General features: G+C 37.6%; 1 protein-coding gene across 1 annotated transcript in view; it reads left to right on the top strand.

Moving 5' to 3' along the window:
- The first annotated feature begins 6,373 nt into the window (after nucleotides 1–6,373).
- Nucleotides 6,374–22,928, top strand: part of vstm2l (V-set and transmembrane domain containing 2 like) — a 54,027-nt gene continuing 37,472 nt past the window's right edge. Inside the window, exon 1 of the mRNA XM_023339273.1 lies at nucleotides 6,374–6,713. Coding sequence (XP_023195041.1) covers nucleotides 6,596–6,713 — 118 coding nt within the window. The 5' untranslated portion in view covers nucleotides 6,374–6,595. The remainder of the gene's footprint in view (nucleotides 6,714–22,928) is intronic.

Here is a 22,928-nt window from a genome sequence, read left to right as displayed (position 1 = left end):
GCCCTGCACATCTCTTATCAGTGATTATGACTGCAGCGTGTTTAACAGCGGTCGTACAGCAATTTCACAGCCGAGGGGAAGGGGAATAATTGTATTTTCCAAATGACTGAGTGCAAACAGTGCACCACTGTGCTGCTGGGCTCGTCTCTCTGGTCGGGATGAGGAGACGGTGTGTTAGAGCTGCTGGTGAGGACAGGGAGAGCAGCAGTAGAGGGTGTACAAATCAGAGGTTTGGGTTTTTTTCAGAATCTGAAGTTCAACTTTTTCAATTTTTCTTCTCTTTCACACATCTATAGACCCACAAACGTTGTTAGAAGTTGTTTAAAAAGCCTTCAAATAATTATTTTTTATGGAACAATCTACCACTGAAAAAAACTTTCATCTTGAGTACATTTATTTTATTTTCTCATTTATTCAGTGAGTAAATAAAACCCGTGTTAAATCTGTAGTATGGAACGTGTTTGTTAAAACTGTCACCATGTCCTGACCGTTCATTAGGAGACAAATAATCTGTGAAAACATTGATGTCTTCGAACTCCTCCCATATTATACTTTTCACAATGTAATGACAGTTTTAACAAATATATAAAAGATAAATATTTTCTTATAATAGTTACATACTGCAGCTTTAATAAAATAAAAAAACACCAGTGGTGTATTTGACATCCTGAAGTTTTAAAATAAATATAAGAAGCATTTTATTTATTTTTTCAGTTGATCAGGAGGTTGTGGAACTTCTAATCAGTTATGTTCCATTTTCTGGGGTAAAAATATGATGTGACACAGAAGTTCATTTCTTTTAGCCACTTGACACTGACTTGGACCAGGACCCATATTCATCTTCCCACTCCGTGAGGGAGTTTTAAAAAAATCTACAAAACTCACTGCTAGAGAATTAGAGCAAAAGTGGCAGCTTGGCATCATCAAGTATCCATAGTGATCCTTACCATCTAAATGCTAACTTTCTTAGCAGTGATATCAAAACTTTATTTTGAGTTTAAGTAACAAAACCATAAGTGTGAAATTTCTTAAACTGCTGGAGCTTTTCAGAAAAAATAAATCTATTTGGATTTTTATTGAATTAAAGGGTAAGCATGAAACAGCAGCTCATGCAGTTTTTTTCAGATTATCTGTCATATATTCTCACAACATAGTGAGTTTTAACAAATATGTAAAAAAAAAAAAAGACAATTTTTTATAAGTTATATGGTGTATCTTTAAAGTGGACTTCTGCAGGCAGCTGTACTTGACAGTTGGAGAAGATTTCAACATGGCGACGCCCATAAGCATAAAACACAATACTTTTTTCTGAATATAGTTTTAAGCTTTACATTCAATAAACTTAAACCGCTTTTAATTTCTTCAGTTCAGAGTTGCAGGTGCTACGTGTGACATTAATTTTAGACTTCTGTGTTTTGTAAAATAAACATAAACTGCTACTGTTGATACGAGGCGGCCATTTTGAAACGTGACGTCACAGAGTAAAAAAAATCTGATGGGGTTCAATGTCCCCATATCTGAACCAACTTCACTCTCATCATGTGAGCTGATGAATGTCAAGACAGAACATTCAGGCTTCATTTTTATGCTACTGCAAAAGGGAGAATTACAGGGGGCTATGAACTGTGTCACAGGGAATCTAATAAAAAAAACTCTTAATATGTATTTTCTCCTTATTTTATTGCAGTTTTATTGTATTGTACTTATTTACAGCTAAATCTCACTGAGACAAAATGTCTCATTTCTGAGAGCAATCGTGTTCTAACTAGACATACAAAGCAAATATGCTATAATTAAATGTTGCATTTTGCAAAATAAGGTTGTTTTTTAACTGCAACAGTGAATTTGTTTTACCAACATAGTACACATCTGTATAATTAACACCTATGAGCTTGATTCAGGTATTTTGTCACTTTTTTCTTAATAAAATGTATAAATTAACATTGAAGGATGAAGCTAAAGATACTGAATATTGCTTCCTTAGATGTAAATGAACAGCTTTAGTATTAGACTAATTTGTGTTTATTGCTGATTAGCAGCTTAAGTGTTAATATAATCAAATTATCAAACAGCTTATAAGAAAACATATGTCCTCCTGTTTTATGTGAAGTTAGAATAGCACTGCTCTATAAAAAAATAATGGATTATTAGATTATTTGTTAGTTTATTTTTAGCTCTAAGGTCCCTTCCAGGAAACCAAAACAGCAGAGTTCCAGCTCTGACAAACTTAATTTCTTCCTGCCATCATTGCATCCTAACATTAATTTAAACACACAGACGCAGTAAATGATGATCAGCCTGGAGCAGCTGTTGGTAGCTGCTGCACAGCTGTCCAGCTGCAGAGCTCAGCTGCTGCAGACTCACTCTGGCTCTGCTGGAGAGACGCATCCGTCTCCACTGATTGTCCTGGAGAACATGGCTCTAATGACCACTGCAGGGGCAAATGAACCATCATTTGTTAATCATCATGAAATAGAAGGATAACTATCATGTGCCGGTCATTTGTTCTTTCCGTTCTGAATCCTTTCGCTTTGTTTCCTACAGGAGAAGCTGTTTCTGATAATGGAAAACAACGGGACTTTGAGTGGTGATGGTTTAACATTCTCATTTTATTTCTCTCTGTACTTCCTGTATTAAACTGGAGGATGTCTTGGGAATGTCAGACATCAGCAAAATTCTGAAATCGTATGTTTATTTATTTATTTATTTTACAGAGCTACTGGAACTGTGAGGGACCGAGTTGAGAACCAGGAGGAGTCACAGGCAATATTAGTAAAATAGTTTTTTTTATTTTTTTTTTATTTTAACCCAAAGATTTATAAATGACAAAAGATCATCTGAGATCATAAAAGAGGTCAAAGAAAGAAAACTGAACTCGAGTAAAAATACAAACAAACTGACCTAACAAAGAAATGACACACAGGGGTTGATATACTGGCTGATCAGACCAATTAAGACACAATAGGGGTAACTAAACACAATACAATTACTAACAAACAACAGTACAACTAGTTTGACTAAACACCCAAAAATGTAAATCAAAAATATTAGACTCTAAATGCAAATATTTCCTTAAATACAAAAACGTATCTAAACAAAGAAAATACACATTCCCCTGCCAGCAGGAATTAGTGGTGCAGTCCAATCATTTATGCCTGCTGAGCCCTGGTCCATCTTCTGTCTGGCAACTCCATGTCAGGTAAGTACCAGCAAGAAACAAACAAGAGTTAATCTTAAGCAAACAAAATGAACTTTAAGTTGATATAAATACATATGCTAACTAAATGTGTGTGCTAACAAAAAGAACAAATGCATCCAAATCAACTAATAAATGTTTTATTGAAGCTAAGGTGTTGTGTGTATGTAAAAATAAATTATGCATAAAAAGAGTTACTGACTTTAGAGTGTGGCCATGGGTTTGGCCATCACAGGACCCGAACGCTCCACACACAGAAGGCTGATCTTGAATTGTTTGGCGCCAACGCAGACGGAGTCATTTTAACTCAGTTAAACATGCCGAGAGCAACAGCTTGCAGTTGGAACCAGCGACATTTGGACGACGCCTCGCTTGGAGTTCGACTAACTGCAACATGCTCTCAACATGGAGGAAATGTTTACCTGTTTGTTGAAACCTCCTGGTAGGCAGAAAGCTCTGAACTGCTTCTGATAATTCACCAGGCGTGGACGGAGAGACGGGTCTGCCTGCAGATTTCAGTATTGATCCAATTCCTCTTTGCTTTTTTCTTTTCAACCTCGTCATCAATAAAGTGGTGAATCAGAATGATTGCATGATGTCAGGCTGCCTCTACTTCCCATTGTTCAGCCACAGATTGATCTTTCCTCTGTCTGTACAAAGGCCCTCCATAACCAGAGTCTTTACAGGTTGTTTTAATTAGACAAAGGCTCAAGAAGAGTTTGCATATTGTTATCTCAATGCTTTTGCTTTCATTAATCTACACTTGCATCTTAGCTGTGCAAAGGTTTCCTTCCACATTGATCCTGTTCATTTGCAGCATGAAACAACTACTGAGAGCTTTTTCTGTTATATTTTACACCCGTCATGAGAATTGAGAATGGATCTCATACCGCTGGAAAGTCTGTTTATTCTCTCCTTCAATTGTCCAGATTTGGTTTGGTACCAAACATCTGCAACCGCTGGTGATCCAGACTAGCTAGCTGATTTACAGGTGTGTGTGTGTGTGTGTGTGTGTGTGTGTGTGTGTGTGTGTGTGTGTGTGTGTGTGTGTGTGTGTGTGTGTGTGTGTGTGTGTGCGTGTGCGTGTGTGTGTGTGTGTGTAAACAGGATGTGCCAGACTGGCTGTTGCACCACTGAGACCTAAATGCTAAATTAATAAACTGTGAATATGTCTTGCCTCTTCAATCTTGTATCGTCTGTCAGTGAAGACATGAATCAATATTCAATAGCAGGATATGCAAACGTTATGCTCTGCTGCTCAACACATACAGTAGATGTGTTTTGTCACAAATATGGCATTTAAAGGGAAATAATCTGGAACAGTAAACAAACGGAATAATTTCCTTTTTACACAAATAATGTTTCTTTCTTATTTGGCCAAGAAAGAAAATATATTTGTATTCAATATTTCATTGTGTAGTAATACTGGTTGTGACAGAAGTTGTTTCTTAAATTACATCCTTTGTTTCTCAGTCACCTGGTCTGATTTTTAGCACCATGGACAGAGAAACATCCTGCTGAGTTTACAATGGGCTCTTTGCACCTGCCGCGCTGACATCACAACCGCGTGCGCAAATGAGGCTCTTGTTTTTCCGTTTTGAGTTACATGACAGCTAGAAAAGACCTTTGTCCTTTGTCTAATTTCAGACGCAAATAAAACAATACTATGAACATTGCTGTCTTCCCAATATAATGGGCTTTTAAGTTTTCATGGATTTCCAAGCGGTCCTGAATTAAGAAGACGGTGGTTTGTAAATATTCGTTGCTACCAGTTAAAGCTAACGCTGCACAGCAAAGTTTACAGCCTTCACTTCACTCCGGATCAACTTCTTCAGCCTAAAGCAGAAGGTAAAGGAGCCTCCTGTGTTATTTCCATGGAATCACTTCTGTATTCAGCCTGAAAGAGTTTATGGGAACGAGAGAGCAGACCAGACCCAGACAGCCGAGCTACTGATCCGCCTGTACACACTGCTGTAAACACCGTCCTGCTTCACAAGAACATGCAAAACTAATAAAGCGAAACTTTCCACACTGTCACAGCATTCTACTATTACTTTTAAAGCTGCAGTGTAACTTTTAGAAAACTGTTTTTTAATTTTTAGTTAAAACTGTCACCATGTCTTGACAGTAAAGTATGTGACAGATAATCTGAGAAGAAAACAGCTCCTCTGCCTCCTCGTGTATGGAGAGTCTTAGCGCTGTCAATCATGCTTGTGTAGGCAGCTTACAACTTCCCCTTGTTCTGCACCAGGCTACAGCTTCTTTCCAATGTCAGTGAGCAGGCTAGTTAGCACAGCCACCGATGACGCCAGATAAACAGTTTTTCTTTAAGCGTAAATTGTTTCTCAGACGCAGCCATTAGCACAATCAGCATCAGCGTGAACATGAGATTGATTGACAGCGCTAAGACCCTCCTCCTTGCTCTTACTGCCAGGAGGAGGGTTGTTTCTGACTGCATTTCTATGAATTGTAATATTAGCACTGGGAGGAGGTGCTCCATCTTTTCAAATTATTTGTCTCGTAGCAAAATGTCACAACATGGTGACAGTTTTAACAAATATATATATAAAAATTAAATTTTTGTCATAAAAGTTAGATACTGCAGGCTATCTATAACAGCAATAAAATAAGCAAGTCTGTTTATCAACAAACAGGGTTAGGGTTAGGGTTAGGAGTTTGAAGACTTGTAAGGCGGACTTCAATATGGCTGCTCCTGGCATCAAATGACACATGTGAGAGTGACAGTGCGACATGAAGCTCCTGCATCACTAAGCTGAACAAAATAAAAATGGTTTTGGAATAATGCTGATGGATTAATGCCTGAAATGATGTTTGTTAGAGGTACTTACGAACAATGTTTATGGACTTCACCATGTTGAAACCGCGATTTCCCCGACTATGTTAACTACCACGCGGGTTTAACGTCAAATACTCTCCGAATTACGAGGTACCCGGAACGCAATATTAACTACTTTTTATTAATCAAAACATAATAAAGTAATAAAGTGGAACCCTTTCTGTCTCATAAAAGCGCATTCCCAAAATAAAAGATTAAGTTTCAAGCTAAAGAAAGACAGGGGGTTTTAATATCCCTCCTCTCTTAATTGATATTCCCCGCTGCAAGCTGCGGCACTTCCCGTAGAGGGAGCGGTCTCCCTCCGCCGCATGTAGAGCCGACAGGACAGAGGCAGTGAGTCAGTTTACTCGGGCAGCTGGCAGAGAACATCACGCAGACTTTTTTCTTTTCTCTTCATTCCCCCAGCACTGCTCAGAAGGAACCGCTCACTTGGAATTAAAAAGATAAATAAACTAAACATAAAATAAAAAGAAAATCTTCGCCAAGCACTCTACCCAATGTGAAGAGAAAAGAGGCTGAAAAGAAGAGAAAATAGCGGAGAAATGGGAGCGTTCAGGCTGCTGCTGGGGAGTTTACATTACCTGGGACTCTATCTGCAACTTAGTGTCTCCACAAGACAGGCTGGACACCGAGACCTGGAGAACCGCATCTCTGGGAACGGTATGTGTTACATCTCTCTTTTCCTGTGAGGGCAGAGAAGAGGCTGGCACAGGTACTGCCATCTGCTCACCGGCGGAGGCAGACAAAGAGCACAAGCTTCAAAGGTTGCTGCTGATTACATGCAACTGATGCAAATTAGTGTTTTGCTGTCTCTGTTACTGAAACTAAAAGGAAAATTTTTATATCATACATACAGGAAGTAAGTTTTTATTAATTTTTAATTTTTTTACGGAGGAACTGCAGCAACCTGTAAGTCCCAGCGGATTTCACCCTCCTGAGGTTTGTTCTTGTTGTCCATCCTGATGCAGTTGGCATGGACATGATTTTTTTTCCTCCTTCCTGTCCTATCAGCGGTTGATGGACTGATAATATAATATTCTGTATTAGTGCTTCCACAGAAATCTGTATCCTGTTCCAATCCGCCTCCTTCTCCCCAGCCAGGAGCTTTTCCTAAATGGCCTCTGGTGTTTGTTCTTGGACACAGTGGAGAGGCAAGCAGAGTAAATGTACAAACCCTGTGGCTTCTCTTTGCTTCAGGGTGGCAATGAGGGCAAGTTTCAAGCCGACCAAAATTTTAAAAAGGAGATAAGTTTTAGTGTGTAAGTAACAGGAGGGGGAGTGAATTTGTGGAATAGGATGAGGATGATGGGGAAAAAAACAGTCTTAAAACGAATTATGGAGCAGAGTGTGATACATGGTAATGTACGACTGGGAGCTTTAAGTTGGTTTATATGATTAACTGTAAAAATTATATTGTATATAATGAAAATCATATCAACCAGATGTTATTTTTTTCATGTCATTCAAAGAACTTCAAACAGCAGAGGAAGAGATCTGCTGGAACAGCAGGAAGTTGATTTTATTTATTTTTAGGAAAGATTGAAAGTGGAATAAGAGCTCAATAGACTCAAACATTTCAAATCTCCAGTATGAGTGTTTCTGCAGAACAATCTTAAGTTTCCTAAAGATGTTTGACTCTACACACACAGCTGCAGTAAACTGTCGTCCTGCTGTATATTTGCTTTGCTAACACTAGCCTGTTTTCATTTTGATGAGATATGGTAATTGGATAATTCCAGTTTTGTAAATTATTTCAGTTCTGTGTGCAGATAAAGTTAACAGAAAAAATAAACATAGCACTTTACTTTGACGTCATACAATCTGCTGACTGGTGTCTGAGCTGCTTTCTGAAGCCCTAGAATTGCAAACATGTTTCACTACAAGATCCATCTGGTAAAAACATTAAACTAATAAACGAATAGGCCACATGTATCATCTGCTATTGAATTTTAAAGTCTATCTTTATTATTATTTGTTGCTTGTTGTTCCACGATAAAATACTGTAATTACTTTATTATCCAGCACTACCTGAGCCCACCATTTGTTGTATTAATTTATTATTTTACACTGTACAGCATTCTGCTCAGGTTTATAGTGGCTTTTAGTGCTTTATAAATACAGTGTATAGTATCGGCTGTTGGGGTGGCAGCATCAGAACCAGGGATGAAGAAGGCTGGTTCTGTTCTTTATTGATGCAAAGAAGAATTCTTCATAAAATCAATAAAGTTATGGCCGACCCTCTACATGAGACTGTTTTGGTAAAACTGTCTTCAGTCAGAGGCTTCTTTAGATATGCTGCAATACAGACTGCTACAGGAGATCTTTCCTGCCAAAAGCCATCACCATCTACAATAACTGAAGAATCTGAATTAAGGACTTAGAACAACATTTAATTCCCCTTTGGGATGAATAAAGTCTTTTTTTTATTTGAACTGAATTAAATGTATTATTAATACATTCAGACTGTTTCCCAACATTGTTTCCCTTCCTAAAACCAGCTGGGCTCATAAAGTGAACAAGTAAGCTAGTATGTTTCCCAGTTTACTCAGCTAGAGAGGAAATGATCCAGTTGGCTTAAACTGGGAGCCAAAGTGTTCTTACAGTTGTCTTCTGTTGGATGTCCTACCTTCGTTCTGATGTTTCCTGTCTGTTCGTCAGGCTTTTCAGCTTATTGCAGCAGACATTAAAAGACTTTGAACATCATTTTTTTCTCCATAAATCTGATGGTCACTGTGTACATTTCAGCGTTAGTCTCACAGAACAAAGTGTGGCCGAATCCTTGATGATCCCAGCATTGTTTACATCTTTCCTTCCCAGTGATGAATCGTTTCTTGATTTCTCTTTCTTTCACTTTTAAAAAATTGAGTATTCATAATGCTGCTTGTACGTGGATCCATATGAATAATATCTCGCAGCATGTCATTGCATCTGTGACATAAAGGATTTGCGTGTGTGGTGGGGGTTTTTTTCTTCAAGCTGAATGATGTGTTTGTCTGTGTGAGGAGATATTTTAGAACCGTGTGGGGGTTTGTATGGAAATGAGCTTGTGCGTCTACACTTGTTTTTGTATTGTCCTCGGGGCAGAAAGCAAGAAAAGAGGAGGGCAACAAGAGATTTTAAACTCAAGTGCTTTACCAGATTCATGTAGTGTAATTCCCAATTCTTAATTGAAACAGTAAATGGCCTTGTGCTGCATTAATTAACAAAGAATGGAGCATATTAGTGTTAGAAAATCGGATTTTCTGATGGAATAAGAAATCATGTAACACCTTTATTATTTGCAGAAGAATTGTTCTATTTTTTCTTTCTGTTATGAAAAAAACCCAACCTGTGGGTGATCGCACTCTGACTCACATCGCCCTCATGAATTTAAGGGCTTTGCTGAGAAATGGGGAAGCTCTCGTCTGCTTTTCTAAAGCCGTGTTACAATTCTGGCCCATCTTGCTTGTTTCCAAGTCCCTGAGAGTCATAATTAATCTTCCTCTTTCTTCACTGTCACTCCACCAGCTGGAGCAGAAATCAGCAAAGGATAAACAAAAAGAAAAGAAGTAAGATAAAAAGAATATCAATTAGAAATTCTTGGTGTGAGTTTCCAATCTACATCTGCTCTGCCGCTGTTTTACTCATTGATACTTTTCAATTAACTCCTAATTAAGAGCAAGTGAGGCGATTATTCCAGCCAATCAATTGCTTTAAGTATTCAGTGAAGGGTAAATGAGCCATTTTACCAGCAGAAGGCCTAAAGTTTGTAAGAAAAAAACTAAAAACTACAACTACGTCCACTATTATTGGACATTCCTGGTAAAGAACAGAAAAATGTTGAGAAAAATTCAACCTTAAATTTACTTAGTTATTCCATAAAAACATTAAGAAATCATTGTTTTAAACAGGACCACCTGTGCCAAAAATAAGGGGCAAAACTGGAGCATATTTGACATTTTTGCATTGGTTTCAACATTTTTATCTGTCCATGATTTCCTGTTTTCCCCGAAGCATAAATATGTAATACAAGGCCTGTTTCTATTCTTCAAAAAAGGACAGACCCGGGGCATCATATTCAATTAGGAAATGTGCTTGTTGTTCTCCATGACTCAGAAAATGGTTACAATAAAGTATTTGCCCCCAGTTTTCAGTCAAACCATAACATTTAATTCAGATTGTCTCCAGTGGTCAGAGTCTCACTCTGAGACTTTTTTAAACCCGGTCTCAGAGTGAAACATCTGCGGAGCGTTTCCTGTGCGGGTGTTAACAACTCCACAGATGTGAAAGCGAACATGGCAGCATGTTTAGGTTTGTTTCTGCGCTGCGCAGGCAGGTAACAGAAACAATGACGGATTGCACTGTGCTCAGAATGTTATAGCCAATCAAATCCCAACATGCAGAATTAGTGAGATGGTGATAAACACGTCTGCAAAGGTCACTGCTGAATATGCAGCAAAAGTAGTTGTAATTTTAAGGAACTTTTATGAGCCACCATATTTATCTAACACTTTGGGCAGTGAGGATGTTTTGTGAAACATAAACATTAAAAAAGTTATTTAAATGCATGTCAGTAGACTGCAGTTCCAGCAGTGATGAGTTATCTATCTTTGCTTTGGAACGGCTTCCAATCTGAAAACATAATAATTTAAGAGAATAAATAGATTATGATTTATTTCTGCATGGAGTTTGCATATTCTCCATGTGGATGTGTTGGACTTTGTCTTTCCTTCCACAATCCAAAATCCTGACTGTTGGATAATTGCGCTCTCCTCCAATGATGAATATCCAGGATAACACCACGATTAGCAGGTGTTGGGTAGACTTAACAAATCTGAAAAACAAAAACTCACATAATGTTCATAGCAGTTTTCTTAATCACTTTTGTACACATCTTACTGTAGCAGTATTGAAGGTATTGTTAATCGATTTCTATCACAGATTACTCAATCATACATTTGTATGTTGAAAAAAGACATTACTGGCAAATAAACCGAAGCCTGACTTTTATATCTTCGCCCTCTTTTGACCCCCATCGCCAGAAAAACCAGCAGCGCCCCTGCTCCCAGATTGGATTGGATTTGAACCATTTTTTCTAATTTACTCATTCAGCGAATCCTTACTGGCTGCCTCAGTCGCTTTAAAGGCTTCAAGCATGGCTGCTCCTTCACACTGTAGCGCTATTTGAGAGGGATTGAGTAGATGGATGTCTGAGTTTAAATCTGGCACAGATACAGCTACAGTCTGCTGTGGTTAAGCTCATTCTAAGCCCCATCTCTATCTACTTAAAAACTGGTGTGCAATCTGGAGAAGGCAGGGGGCGACAATTAAACGGAACCACGAGGCAGTGGGATCGTCCTCCTATTAGACTATTAAATATTTAACAATGGCCAACACAGCATTGCTGTCAGACTGGCAGATGAAGCAGCTTGTGGAGTTTACTCGTGTCTTCTGCTGAATTAAACACCAAATGTGGCCGTCTGCTGCTCTTCTCCTCCCACTCGCTTACAGTTCATCTTGTGTGATGGTGGGCGATGCGCTGACATGACAGTGGGCTTCTGTACATTATCAATGCTTCCACCAGGAACAACAGCCATGGAAAACTCAAAAAGGAACACCGTCCGAAACATATTTGATGATGAACAATGATCCAAACAGCATAAGGACATTTTTACAATCAAATCAATCAGATTTATTTATGAAGCAGCATAAAAACAGCAGCATTGTATATAGAAAGCAAAGGATTACAGTTGCAGAAATGAACAGAAACAAACACAAAGATTAAAAGTGGGGCTGGATACCAATAAAATGACTTAGTTTAGGAAGAAAGTCAAAGTAGAAATGTGACTTTAAACGAGATTTAAACAGTTATTACAGAAGGCTGCCTGATTTGTAGAGGCAAACTATTCCAGTGTTGGAGCTGCAACTAAAACTCTTTCTCCTTTTGAGTTCCAGCAAATCTTGGCTACTGTAAAAAGTCCCACTGATTTGGTGACCTCAGTGAAAAATAAACTCCGGCCGCGCCGCACCATCTCTCTTCATCACTGTAGATGTAAATACTCATGCTCATCCGGGTGACATCCAACATGGAAGAGCACAGCCATGTTCTTTGATTAAGCTAAACAAAATTACATTAAAATTAACATATTACAGTTCCAGAATTACAGCAGCTACAGCCTTCTTTCACATGAATACTTTATTTTTATCAACACTTTCACCACTGATAGATTGTGAAGTACAGTACATGTATTTTCATCCACCCTAGGCTAAGTTAATCAGTGGCTGTTGGTAGTTTTTATTGTGTTTAGCATACCACTGCAAAAAATACACAAATTATATTACATACAGTTTTTAGCTATTTTCTTAAATTAGACTGATTTGTTCAGAAGTTTGTATTTGAAGAGTCTTTGTGATACAGAATTGAAGTAGCTTATTAGCGCATCAGTATGTTGATTTATGATAAGATTTCTACGGAAGCACCAGTTCTACGAAATAGAAAATATGACTGTGTGGGATTTTATGTAGTAAATCTAAAAGAGCAAATGCCTGAAGCTATGAGGCTGATGTGTTCAATGTTAACCCACATTAGTATGTAGCACTTAAGCTAGAATCAAACTCAGTATTTCTCTGCCTTGTGACGCTACAGTTCAGGGTAAAAAGGTGATTCAGTTCAATTCAAAAATACTTTTATTCCAAAAGGAAATTAATTCCTATCATCCAAGTATCTGAAGATGTGGATTCATTTATTTTATCTTAAGATGATTTTAGACATTTTAGGATAAATATCTAAAGTAACATCTGTTGTTTTACTTATAACCAAGGAAGGGTTGTTACTCGTAGTTTTGATTAACAGAGTTTTCAAACATGAAAGATTTTAACGTATTTTAGCAACTCCATTTTGCCTTTAAAAAGTGCTTTTACTGCATTAAACATTCATTAGTGATTTATTAGGGCAATAACCGTTAGTTGAGTTTGAATAAATGAAGTGAGACAACATGTGTGTTTTGCTTGATTATTGGCCAGCTGCTTATTTTCCACTGGCAAAGAAGTAGCTGCAAAAAAAGTTTCCCCTAATATTATTGTTCACTTTTTAATCCCATTCCTCATAAGAAAATTATCACCATGTTTGATTACTTGTGGGAAAACTCATTATTTGCCCAAAGAAGAATATAGTTTAAAGTTTTATTCAAACCCCTGAGGTGTTTGTGATAAAAATCTTGTTGCATCCACAATTAGAAGCCGATAGCAATTCCACAGCCACACATTACAAAGTCAATAAAACCGCATTTTCCAAATGGCGTTTCCAATTTGAGCTCCAGTCTAAATGTCTTTCAGTGATTTACTCCACCTGTCCCACTCTGACTGACTCTTGGCGTCCGTAAATAGAGGAAGAAGGTGACTGTCAGAGCAGACAGGAAGGATGCGTTGGGAGAGAGGGACAGGATGACAGGTTTAGAGCTTGTTGGCGCTCAGCGGTAGGTAGAGCCGATGTATTTAGGTCCTGACCTCAGCATATACTCCTCACTGAGAAGACAAGTGCTGGAGGGCAGCTTGTGATAAACGGCGCGAGGGAAGGAAATTATTAAAGTAGCTGCTTCTTTCCTTCTCCACACATAGCCTGGTTGTTTCTGGACTTAAGAGTCAAGTTTTTCCACATCTGCTGCTTTTTGTTTGCATATGCTTCTTTCGATAAGAGTGTACTTAAACCTGGAGTCCTCTGCATCTGAGATTTGAGAGAAATCAAGCAACATTTTTGTTACTATTCTTACATTCTAAGTATTGCAATATACTGTTTTCATTCATGCATATTTTAACAGGATTGTTTCTAATAGGGATGCACCGATCCACTTTTTTCACTTCCAATATCAATACCGATATCTGAAGTTAAATATCGGCCGATACAGAAAATCAGCTGAACTCACTTATAATGTTTCTTAGCGTAGTCAAAAAACAACACACGTTTAATTTGTTGTCATTGCAATTAGGAGCAGAACAGCCGATGTAAAATAAATAGTAAAGAAGCTGAAACTAACAAAACAATAGATTGACTATGTGTGGTTCAAAAAATATAATGAGGAATTTCAAATATAATATAAAATAAATAATAAAGAGCACAAAGCACCGAACTAGACTGAATAGATCTGGCCTTATGGATTGAGAACACTGTCACCGATATCTGATCCAGAATTGTTTTCAAGATTATCAGATATTAGTATCAGATCTGTACATCTCTATTTTCTCAGTAAAGAAAGCAGAAAATTATATTCTGTTAGTTGAACATGATAAAAGTGTTCTTTAATTAAGACTCTCTGCTATTATTCTGTATCTTATAAATAGGTTGACATTTTTTATGAGCCAATACACAGTATATGAAGCAGTTTAGATTTATATGAAGCAGTACATTTTAAATTATCTGGCTCAGATGAACATATTCTATTTTTATATTATAGAAGTACAATATTCTATGTTATCTTGTAAATTTGCCCTTACTGAATAATCTCACTTCTTTTTATTTTTAATTAGATTTTACATTATGTGAATCGGCATGCTTTTTTCTGTCATTTTGCTGCTGATACCTGAATTTTTGCACTAAAGCATATTTCTGCATAATAAAAATTATGTTGGTAAAATTGAGAACAATATATTTGTTATTACCAGTATAACTGACTCGTAGTGAATGCTTGGATCTACTCAATCATTAATCAAAGTCAGAAGTCTTTCACTGTTAATTTAAGGCTTGGAAGCATAAAAATGTGTAATCAGCTAACCTGAAGGCGCCTGAACATCTGAAGTCCTATAAACTGGTTTCTATAAATGGCTGCTCTTCTAACTTCACCAATAAGATTGGAAAGAAAAAGACTTTTCTTGAAAGAGAAATACAAACATCCTACAAATGCGATTCTACAATCTAAGACATCCAGTGTGTTTTATTCCCCTGGGATTCACATAAATAGATAAAATGATCCTGACTCACTAAACACTGCACTGTCATTTTAATGTTGCACCAACCGTACATGCCAAGACTACAGATTCACTTTCTGCTCTCTAAAACTCAGCACTCATCATCTACAATTTGTTGTTTTGGTTTTTTTTTTAATTATTTTTATTAAAATGTGGAAATGCAACAGCAGTCTTTCACTACTCTGACACTAATAGCGTGCAGCATTATATCTATCTGGCTGATTTGCTTGTAAATCACTTGGATTTTCTTGGAAATATGAGTAATTTAGTCTCTTGGTACTGTCTTGGTACAAGTAATTATTTAAGCTGTTTGTGCCAGCCAGGAGTGTCCAGCCTTTAAGAGCTGCATGTTTTAATGTGTAAGGGTTCAGCTGAAGCCTGATAATGAAACCTATCTTTGATTGAGGCAAACATTTGGGACACTGATAGCTTTGTGACAGACAAGTCAAAATAGTGCATCATTGTGAAGTAGAGAGGAATCTGACATGGTTTTTAGTTTTCTTACAAATAAAAATCTGGAAAAAATCTTTCTCTATTTGCAAAATACTATATGGAGTTTGTGGAGAGTTATCCGTTCTCTGTAAGGTTCTTGATGTATGAGGTTGAAGACGAGTCAGTGAGTTGAACTCATGAATTCCATTTATTAACACTAAAATACATTTGATCCATTTGTTCATGTTATCCTTATGTTCTAACAGAGCAAAATGGCATCAAACAACAGTTTGTAATTCCCTTTGTTAGCCTAAGCCTAAGTTACACTCTAAAGATGGAGTTCCCTAGTGTGTCATTTCCTTTAGCGTTAGTTTTGCCCACATGTTCTATGTTTGTACATGTATACATGAGCATGCTAAAAGAGATAGAGGAAAACACATAATTATTTATTCTCAACAAGTAAAGAAAGGATTGTACCAGCAGGTACACAGAAGCTAGTCAGCAGTACGGCACTGAAATTACCCAATTTTTTTTGGAGTCTTGAGTAAACTTTACAGATGAAAGTAGCTTTCTTGAAACAAAAGCTACACTGAAATGAAAGTTACGACTTACTGTATATCATTATTGAATGTGTTACATTTCACACGGAAAAACAAGGATCATATCATCACCTTACTAAAATTTTATCCATTCTCTAATATTTGGCCGTGACACATGTAATGCACCAGTTCCAGACTAAGAAGCTCACTAAGTTTTCCTAGCCTAGCCAAACAACATTAACATTAACAAGGCTGTTAATGTTAATTTAATTTTTGGAGGCGTGGCCAACAAGGACTGAACTCCGTTCACTTCCTGCGCTGCCATCGCTAAAACAACAGGTAGACTACAATTCTAAAACAGCTCAGCTATTCATCGTCATCGTTCAGAATTTCTGCTTTAGCTTGCTGATTGGCTCAGTTAAAAATTTACCAGAACTGCATAGGAAGGCAATGGCCAGGATAAATATGCATATAAAGACATATAAAGAAGCATTTCCTTCACATCTGATTGTCCTTCCATCCCTGATTTTTCAGCCTGTTGGGACATTATATGAGAAGACAATTCACTCTGACTATATCTGAAACAACGGCGACCATTTATCAGTCTGCACCTGTACAGAAACATGGCAGCAGGTCGCGTGTTGTACTCATTGCTTGACAATGTGGACTCAGACCTTTTGTATCCTCCATCATTCTTAGCTCTTCCTCCATCTCTCGCCTGTCACCTAATAAAACTGAACCCGTCAGAAAGCCTTTTCAGAACCGGCACAAACAAGCTGCAGGGTCAGCTGGCAGTCAAGGACTCTTCCTCTGTCTTTCTGCACAAGTGCCGTCTGTTGCTTTCGTCCTTCACTTTTTTTTGTTTCAAAGCACTCCAGTGTCGCGCCAGGATTGGTGTACGTGGATGTGTGTTTTTGTGGGGGAGTTGGACACACGTTAAAGGGAAAAAAATGATTGCGGGTAGCTTTCAGCATATTGGTGCAAAGCTGCACTTTCTCTTAAGTGTCCTTCAAGAGCTGAAACCCATCTCTGGAATTCATCATCAGACTTGGGGATGCGTATGTGCGTGGGTAGGCGGGGGTGTGCGTGTGTGTGAGAGAGAGAGTGAGAAGTGATGCAGGCAGCTTTGTGGCAGAGGATCCAAACTCTTTGTATTCTGTTAGTAAAGTCTATCCTTGCATGGGTGCGCGTTGAGAGTGGTGTGTATGCATGCTTTAAGAAGATAGAAAACAGGATACAGTGTTCCCTCTGTAACACTCAGCCTGATGACTTTGGGAGAAGTGTTTGGCCATGAACACTTGAATGTTGCTTATCTTCTATTAGACACTTACAGCCAATGTTGCCATCAAAGTGGAAGGGCACTCTCGCAAACAGTCACAGACTCAGAAAGAAAGAGAGACACCACACGCTTCTCCCGGGGAGACTCTTGGCAGGAATCATCTGTTGGCACCCTCACTGAGGGTGGAAAGAGGAGAAGGAGGTGGAAAGAGATGGGTAAAGAGGGGAATGTGATGCATTCATGGTCCACGATCAGTCACTTCCAGCCTCAAGAGCGCTTCAGCTTCCAGTAGGCTGCTGTATTATTTTGTGAAGTTCCATTGTTCCCCTGAAAGTAGGCATGGATCTGGAGTGAAAAATAAGATACAGTTTAATGTGGTACATCCTGGACCAGTCGCCATGTTGTAACCAAGAGACCAACCACCATGCACTCACCAACTCACTCTTAACAGGGATTAGTTAACCAATTAAGACCAATTAACCCATCATGCATGTTTTTGGAGACTGGGAGGAAGTATCTAAAGAAACACTAGGCTTGTTGAGGGAGAACATTTAAACTCCATGCAGAACGCTGTCAGGTTGGGATTCAAACGCAAGAAGTTCCTGGGTACCAGTCCATTTTTCACTCCCATAATGGTTGTATTTTTAATGTTTATTATTTGATTTTTAATCCAATAATATAATGAGATTTAGAGAGAAGTCTGAAACATTATGCTAAAATTCAATCAACGTCTGATAAAACACAACACAGGAAGTTGTTTTTAAAGCCAGTGGTGAAGACTAACCCTGCAGTTCCCCTCCAAAACAGTTGGTGACAACAGTGAAATATGCTTAGACAGTGTATATTTATAAATATAGTCGTAGATTTATTCACTTCAAGAAAACATTTCTGTTTTTTGTGAATTATTTGAAATGTAAGGGTATTCATATTTCAAATAAATGGCTCTGGCACCAATCAGTTGTTGGTCTCCTCTAAGTTAGAAACAGTCCCAGTTTGGCCGGCCCAATGGAAATCCTCTTGCTCTGCCACTTTATGTTACCTGAACGAAAACATAAAGCAAACACCAAAAAATGTAGCTATAGTTATTAAAAAGGTTCTTGGCCAAGATTTTTTTTGTTTTGCTCCTTGTAAAATAAATGTGGGCAGCCATACAAGCTAATGTTAGCTACTTAATTAGCCAGATTAGTTGTCTTGCTAACGACTTGCAATAGGTTTGCGATAAACTTTAATATTGACAATTACACAGTAAGCTAACAGCTACAATATCCTCCGTAATGTACATAATAGCTTTGAACATGCTAATTTGTTGTTTCTCTGCCTTTTTGGTGAAAACATACCAGTTTAGCTGTGGGGTCCATAACTTAGTCTGTAGCCTGTAGCCTAGCAACAGAGCTGGATAAATTCTGATTGGATGAAAATTGGATTACTGGAAATTCTCCTCTCTACCCAGCATTTTGTTTTAGTGCCTTTATTTATTTTGAAAATAATCAAATAAAAATGTAAGACACTCTTTTGTGTTCATTATTATTAATCAATTTCAAATAATTTGACCATTTGCCCCTGCTTTACAGCCCTGCTACATGAAATAGATGTTAAGTCATTCTAACATAGCTACACTCCTCGATGACCTCATGCTATCAAAGATGTAAAGCTCATTGTTCTAAAGGAAGTGGCCTTCATCTCAGTTCTTTGAAATCAAAACTTCACGCAATCAGCAGGCATCACAACTTCAGGCATAAGAGAGAAAATGACTCTGCAGATTGCTTTAATGTGTTTGTTTCCTGCTACTCCTTTCATAAGGCACATATCAGAAAAGCATTTACATTTTGATGATTTTCCTCAGAGCTGTTTTAAGTGAAGCTCAGAAAGGTTACATTGTGTATTCAGCTCCTAGTTTGTCAGGCTTTTGGTATGTATGCTGTTTCCTCCCAACCCTTCCCTTCAATTTTATTGATGTCATTGGCCTAGTCAAAGTCAAGACCGCAGCATGATTGAAATGCTCTGATGGGGCCTGGGGGAAACTGCATTGCTCAATATTAAAACTCAACAAGCTGAAGCAATGCTGCAAAGAAGATTTTGGTTTTTCAGGATTCCATTTGTTTAAGAACAGGAGTGTTTTGTTTAATGCTTTTTGCTAAACCACATTGTTGAAAAGTCTTCTATGTCTTTAAACCTTCACAAAACAGAACTGATCATCCCCTCTATGTGACGGTGACTCAAACACAACAAAGCAGCTAACATTTTCCGGTAACACTTTATTTGAAGAGGTATGCATAAAGCAGACATGACATTGTCATAAACATGACATAACAGCTGTTATGAACATGAATGAGTCTTCATGAATGTTTATGAATGTTATCATGAAATGTCATTTGGCAAATAATGACACTTTTAATGCAAAGTTGTTTTAAAGTTGCATTAAAAGTCCACTAAAATTACCAACTTTGAATTATTTGGTAAATAATTACACTTTCAATGCAAAGCTGGAACTTTTAATGGACTTTTGAAGCAACTTTGCATTCCAAATTTTCCGAATGACACTTCATGACAAAAGTCATAGACATTCATAAAGACTCCTTCATGTTCATGACAGGTCATATTTATGTAATATTTATGATGGTGTCATGTCAGTCTTGCTACTAAATGAAGTGGGTCATATGTCTTTAATGTGTGTCAAAATTACCAGTCAATAAGTGTTGTAGGTGAAATTATTGTAACTGTCATAACCAATAGCTGTGTTTCTATTACAAATGTGAACAAAACGTTTTGATATTCTGTTGATGTTGAAAAAGCACAATTTTGCAATAGCAGTGTTTCCATTTTTTAATGCAATTAAAATTTAATATAATTAAAATCACACACGAATCAGTTTGTTCACACAGTAGGGCATTAAAATCACACCACCATCCTCTGACCTCTTCCTCTACTTCCTCTTTTTCTCCAGTAGAAACATGCAGCTGTTCATCATGTGACTCGTGTGATGCGAAGAAAACGTTTCCATTGCAGTTTTATTAAATGTACTATTTTCTATACGGCTGAAAAACCATCTCATGCTGGCGGAGAACGTTTTTATCGATAAAAGTGAGTTTTTTCAAAATTGCAGCGTTTTACATCATGATGTTATCCCTCAACAAAAAACATACTTAAAGTGTTGCTCTGACTCTTTAATGCATGTTTGCGAAATCTTTTATTCTCCATGGCAACCATTCATTGAAAAGTGCCTGGGTGGACCTAGCTCCACCTTCAAAGACGAAGCTCGTCTGAGCTGCAGTTTCTAAGCTTCAGAGCTTCTGCCTCTCAGAACAGCTCCTCCCCCACTCAGCTCCTTCAGACTGGTCAGCAGCAATTAGCAAACACCTGGTGGAACTGCTGAGCTCATTATAGGAACTGCTGCTCAGAGTAAAGCTGGGAAAAATGTTGAAGGGTTAATAGAGGAGCCATGTTGTGATGACTTCCTGAAGGCGGAGCTTCAGAAAGAGCAGGAGTTTCTAAAGAGACAGAGAACCAATTTCAAGTCATTAAATTAGGAAGTAATTTAATGACTTGTAGTAAAAAAATTAAATCATATTTGATTATATTTTGATGACTGAAAGTGATTTTATTACTTCATTATGCTATAACATGGCACTATCTACCAGGACAATAATGGCATTTAAGCAAACTTATTTTTGTAATTGTAATTTGCTCTATTGTATGTTCAAAGGAAATGAGGCCGTTGTTGTTTTATCAGCTGTTAGAATGATTGTTGCATTCCTGCTTCAATCTTTAGTAATTAGATCTTGTAGCATGTATTTGTGTAAATATGATGGAACTCTAGTATTTTCATGTAAATAATATACTGTTAAAATCTTAGAAACTTATGGATGTGTATTAAGTTTTATTGAACACTGGTGGTTTTAACCCTTTATTTGAACATTTTCTAACAATTAGCTCCACTACAGTCCTTTTAAGTTATTGTATTAACTGAGTTATTTAAATAAATGCGTTAAATTGCACTGATATTTCTATCCTCATAAAAAAAATCTGTCACATCTGGACGTGTGGAAAGGCGCACCGTTTGAAGCTCTGCATTTAATAATGTGCACATAATCCAAAGAGTCAACATGAAACAAAACAAAGAGTGGAGAAAAAAAAGCCCTTTCTCTGCCTCTGCACACACACATCTGTACATAGCAACAGCGTGCTCAATAATGTGTGCTGCCTCTGGCCGTTTTCAGACAGGGTTATCCATTACAGTATTTCTGCAGTGACCAGGCCTAATTACAGCGTGGAGGAGAGCCTCTCTGCTGCACAGTGGACCTGTGTGCACTTGTGTCCGACTGGAGCTTATGAATGACTTTACAGCTGGTGGTTGGTTTTATAATTACCAAAATATGAGCCAAATGAGCCAGCATACATAGCTTTAAGTGTTTTTTTTTTCTGGATTGCTCACACACACCCACACACGCCCACACCCACACACACACACACACACATTAGTACAGACAGAGACTCTTGAGTCCAATCATTCTCCTTCCCTCCTTTAGCCAGCTGCCAGAGATTCGCATATTCTGTCTTTCATGTCCAACTAATAGGCTCTTGGCCGTCTTTGAGGCCCTGCATGGTATTTACAAAAGGCCGCTGCGTTGGACAGCTTGATACCTGTGGGCAGGGTAAAATGGAGCATACAAAGGCACACACTGATGGTGTTAGGCTGGAAAAGCATCATGGAGGTAAAGCTGGTTCCTAAGTGGGATTTCTAATGGTTGCTTAGATGTCAGGTGACGTTTGCCACCTTGACAGATTTCCAGTGTCCTCTAGTTTTATTTTTCACTTTTTGCAAACACTGACCCTGATAAAAACTGACATTGCTTCACTACATTTACTTTGTTGAGTCAATAGCTTGCTAGCCAATTAGCATTAATTATCAATGCAGTCCCCATTGTTGGAGTCAGGAATGTGTTGTACAACCTACATTAATTTAACATGTACTGCAGGTTATGAAATAGAAGTGAATGATGGGTTATTATATAATTTATAACAGTATATTACGGCCATTTTAGATAGAAAAAAATAAACAAGAGAAGACTTTGGTGGTTGGTTTTATAATTACCAAAATATGAGCCAAATGAGCCAGCATACATAGCTTTAAGTGTTTGTTTTTTTCTGGATTGCTCACACTCACCCACACACACACACACATTAGTACAGACAGAGACTCTTGAGTCCAATCATTCCACCAAACCACCAAATTTTGATATTAATCTTAGAAATTTTCTAGAAAAAACTTGTTTCAAAAAAGTTTCAAAAGTCAAACATTTTTAGATGAATGAGTTTTTTATCAAACATTTTGCTTTTGGAGCTCAGAAGTTTTCTTGTTTTTGTTTTTTTTTCTAGAAAGCTTCTGAGATTTTTATCTAAAAAATGTCATATTTGGCAGAAATTTCCAACTTCTTTTATGTAATGGCTCTAATACACGGTCATATCTAAACTCTACTATGGATACAATTTGAACTGGTTTAAATGGTTACCATGATTCAACAACAGGTATTGCTGTATAGCTTTAAAATACTAATAAAAGTATATTCAGTCACCGGCCTAAATGAACATTTTCCAGAGAGAAACTGCCATTAGCAGAAGTTAGCTTCTAGCTTGATCTAATCAGCCTTCAGAATGTCCTGAAAAACTGTGATTAAACACTTCATA

The sequence above is a fragment of the Xiphophorus maculatus genome, chromosome 1 (genome assembly GCF_002775205.1).
Source record: "Xiphophorus maculatus strain JP 163 A chromosome 1, X_maculatus-5.0-male, whole genome shotgun sequence".
Classification (NCBI taxonomy): Eukaryota; Metazoa; Chordata; class Actinopteri; order Cyprinodontiformes; family Poeciliidae; genus Xiphophorus; species Xiphophorus maculatus.
This window is presented reverse-complemented; position numbering and strand designations above follow the sequence as displayed.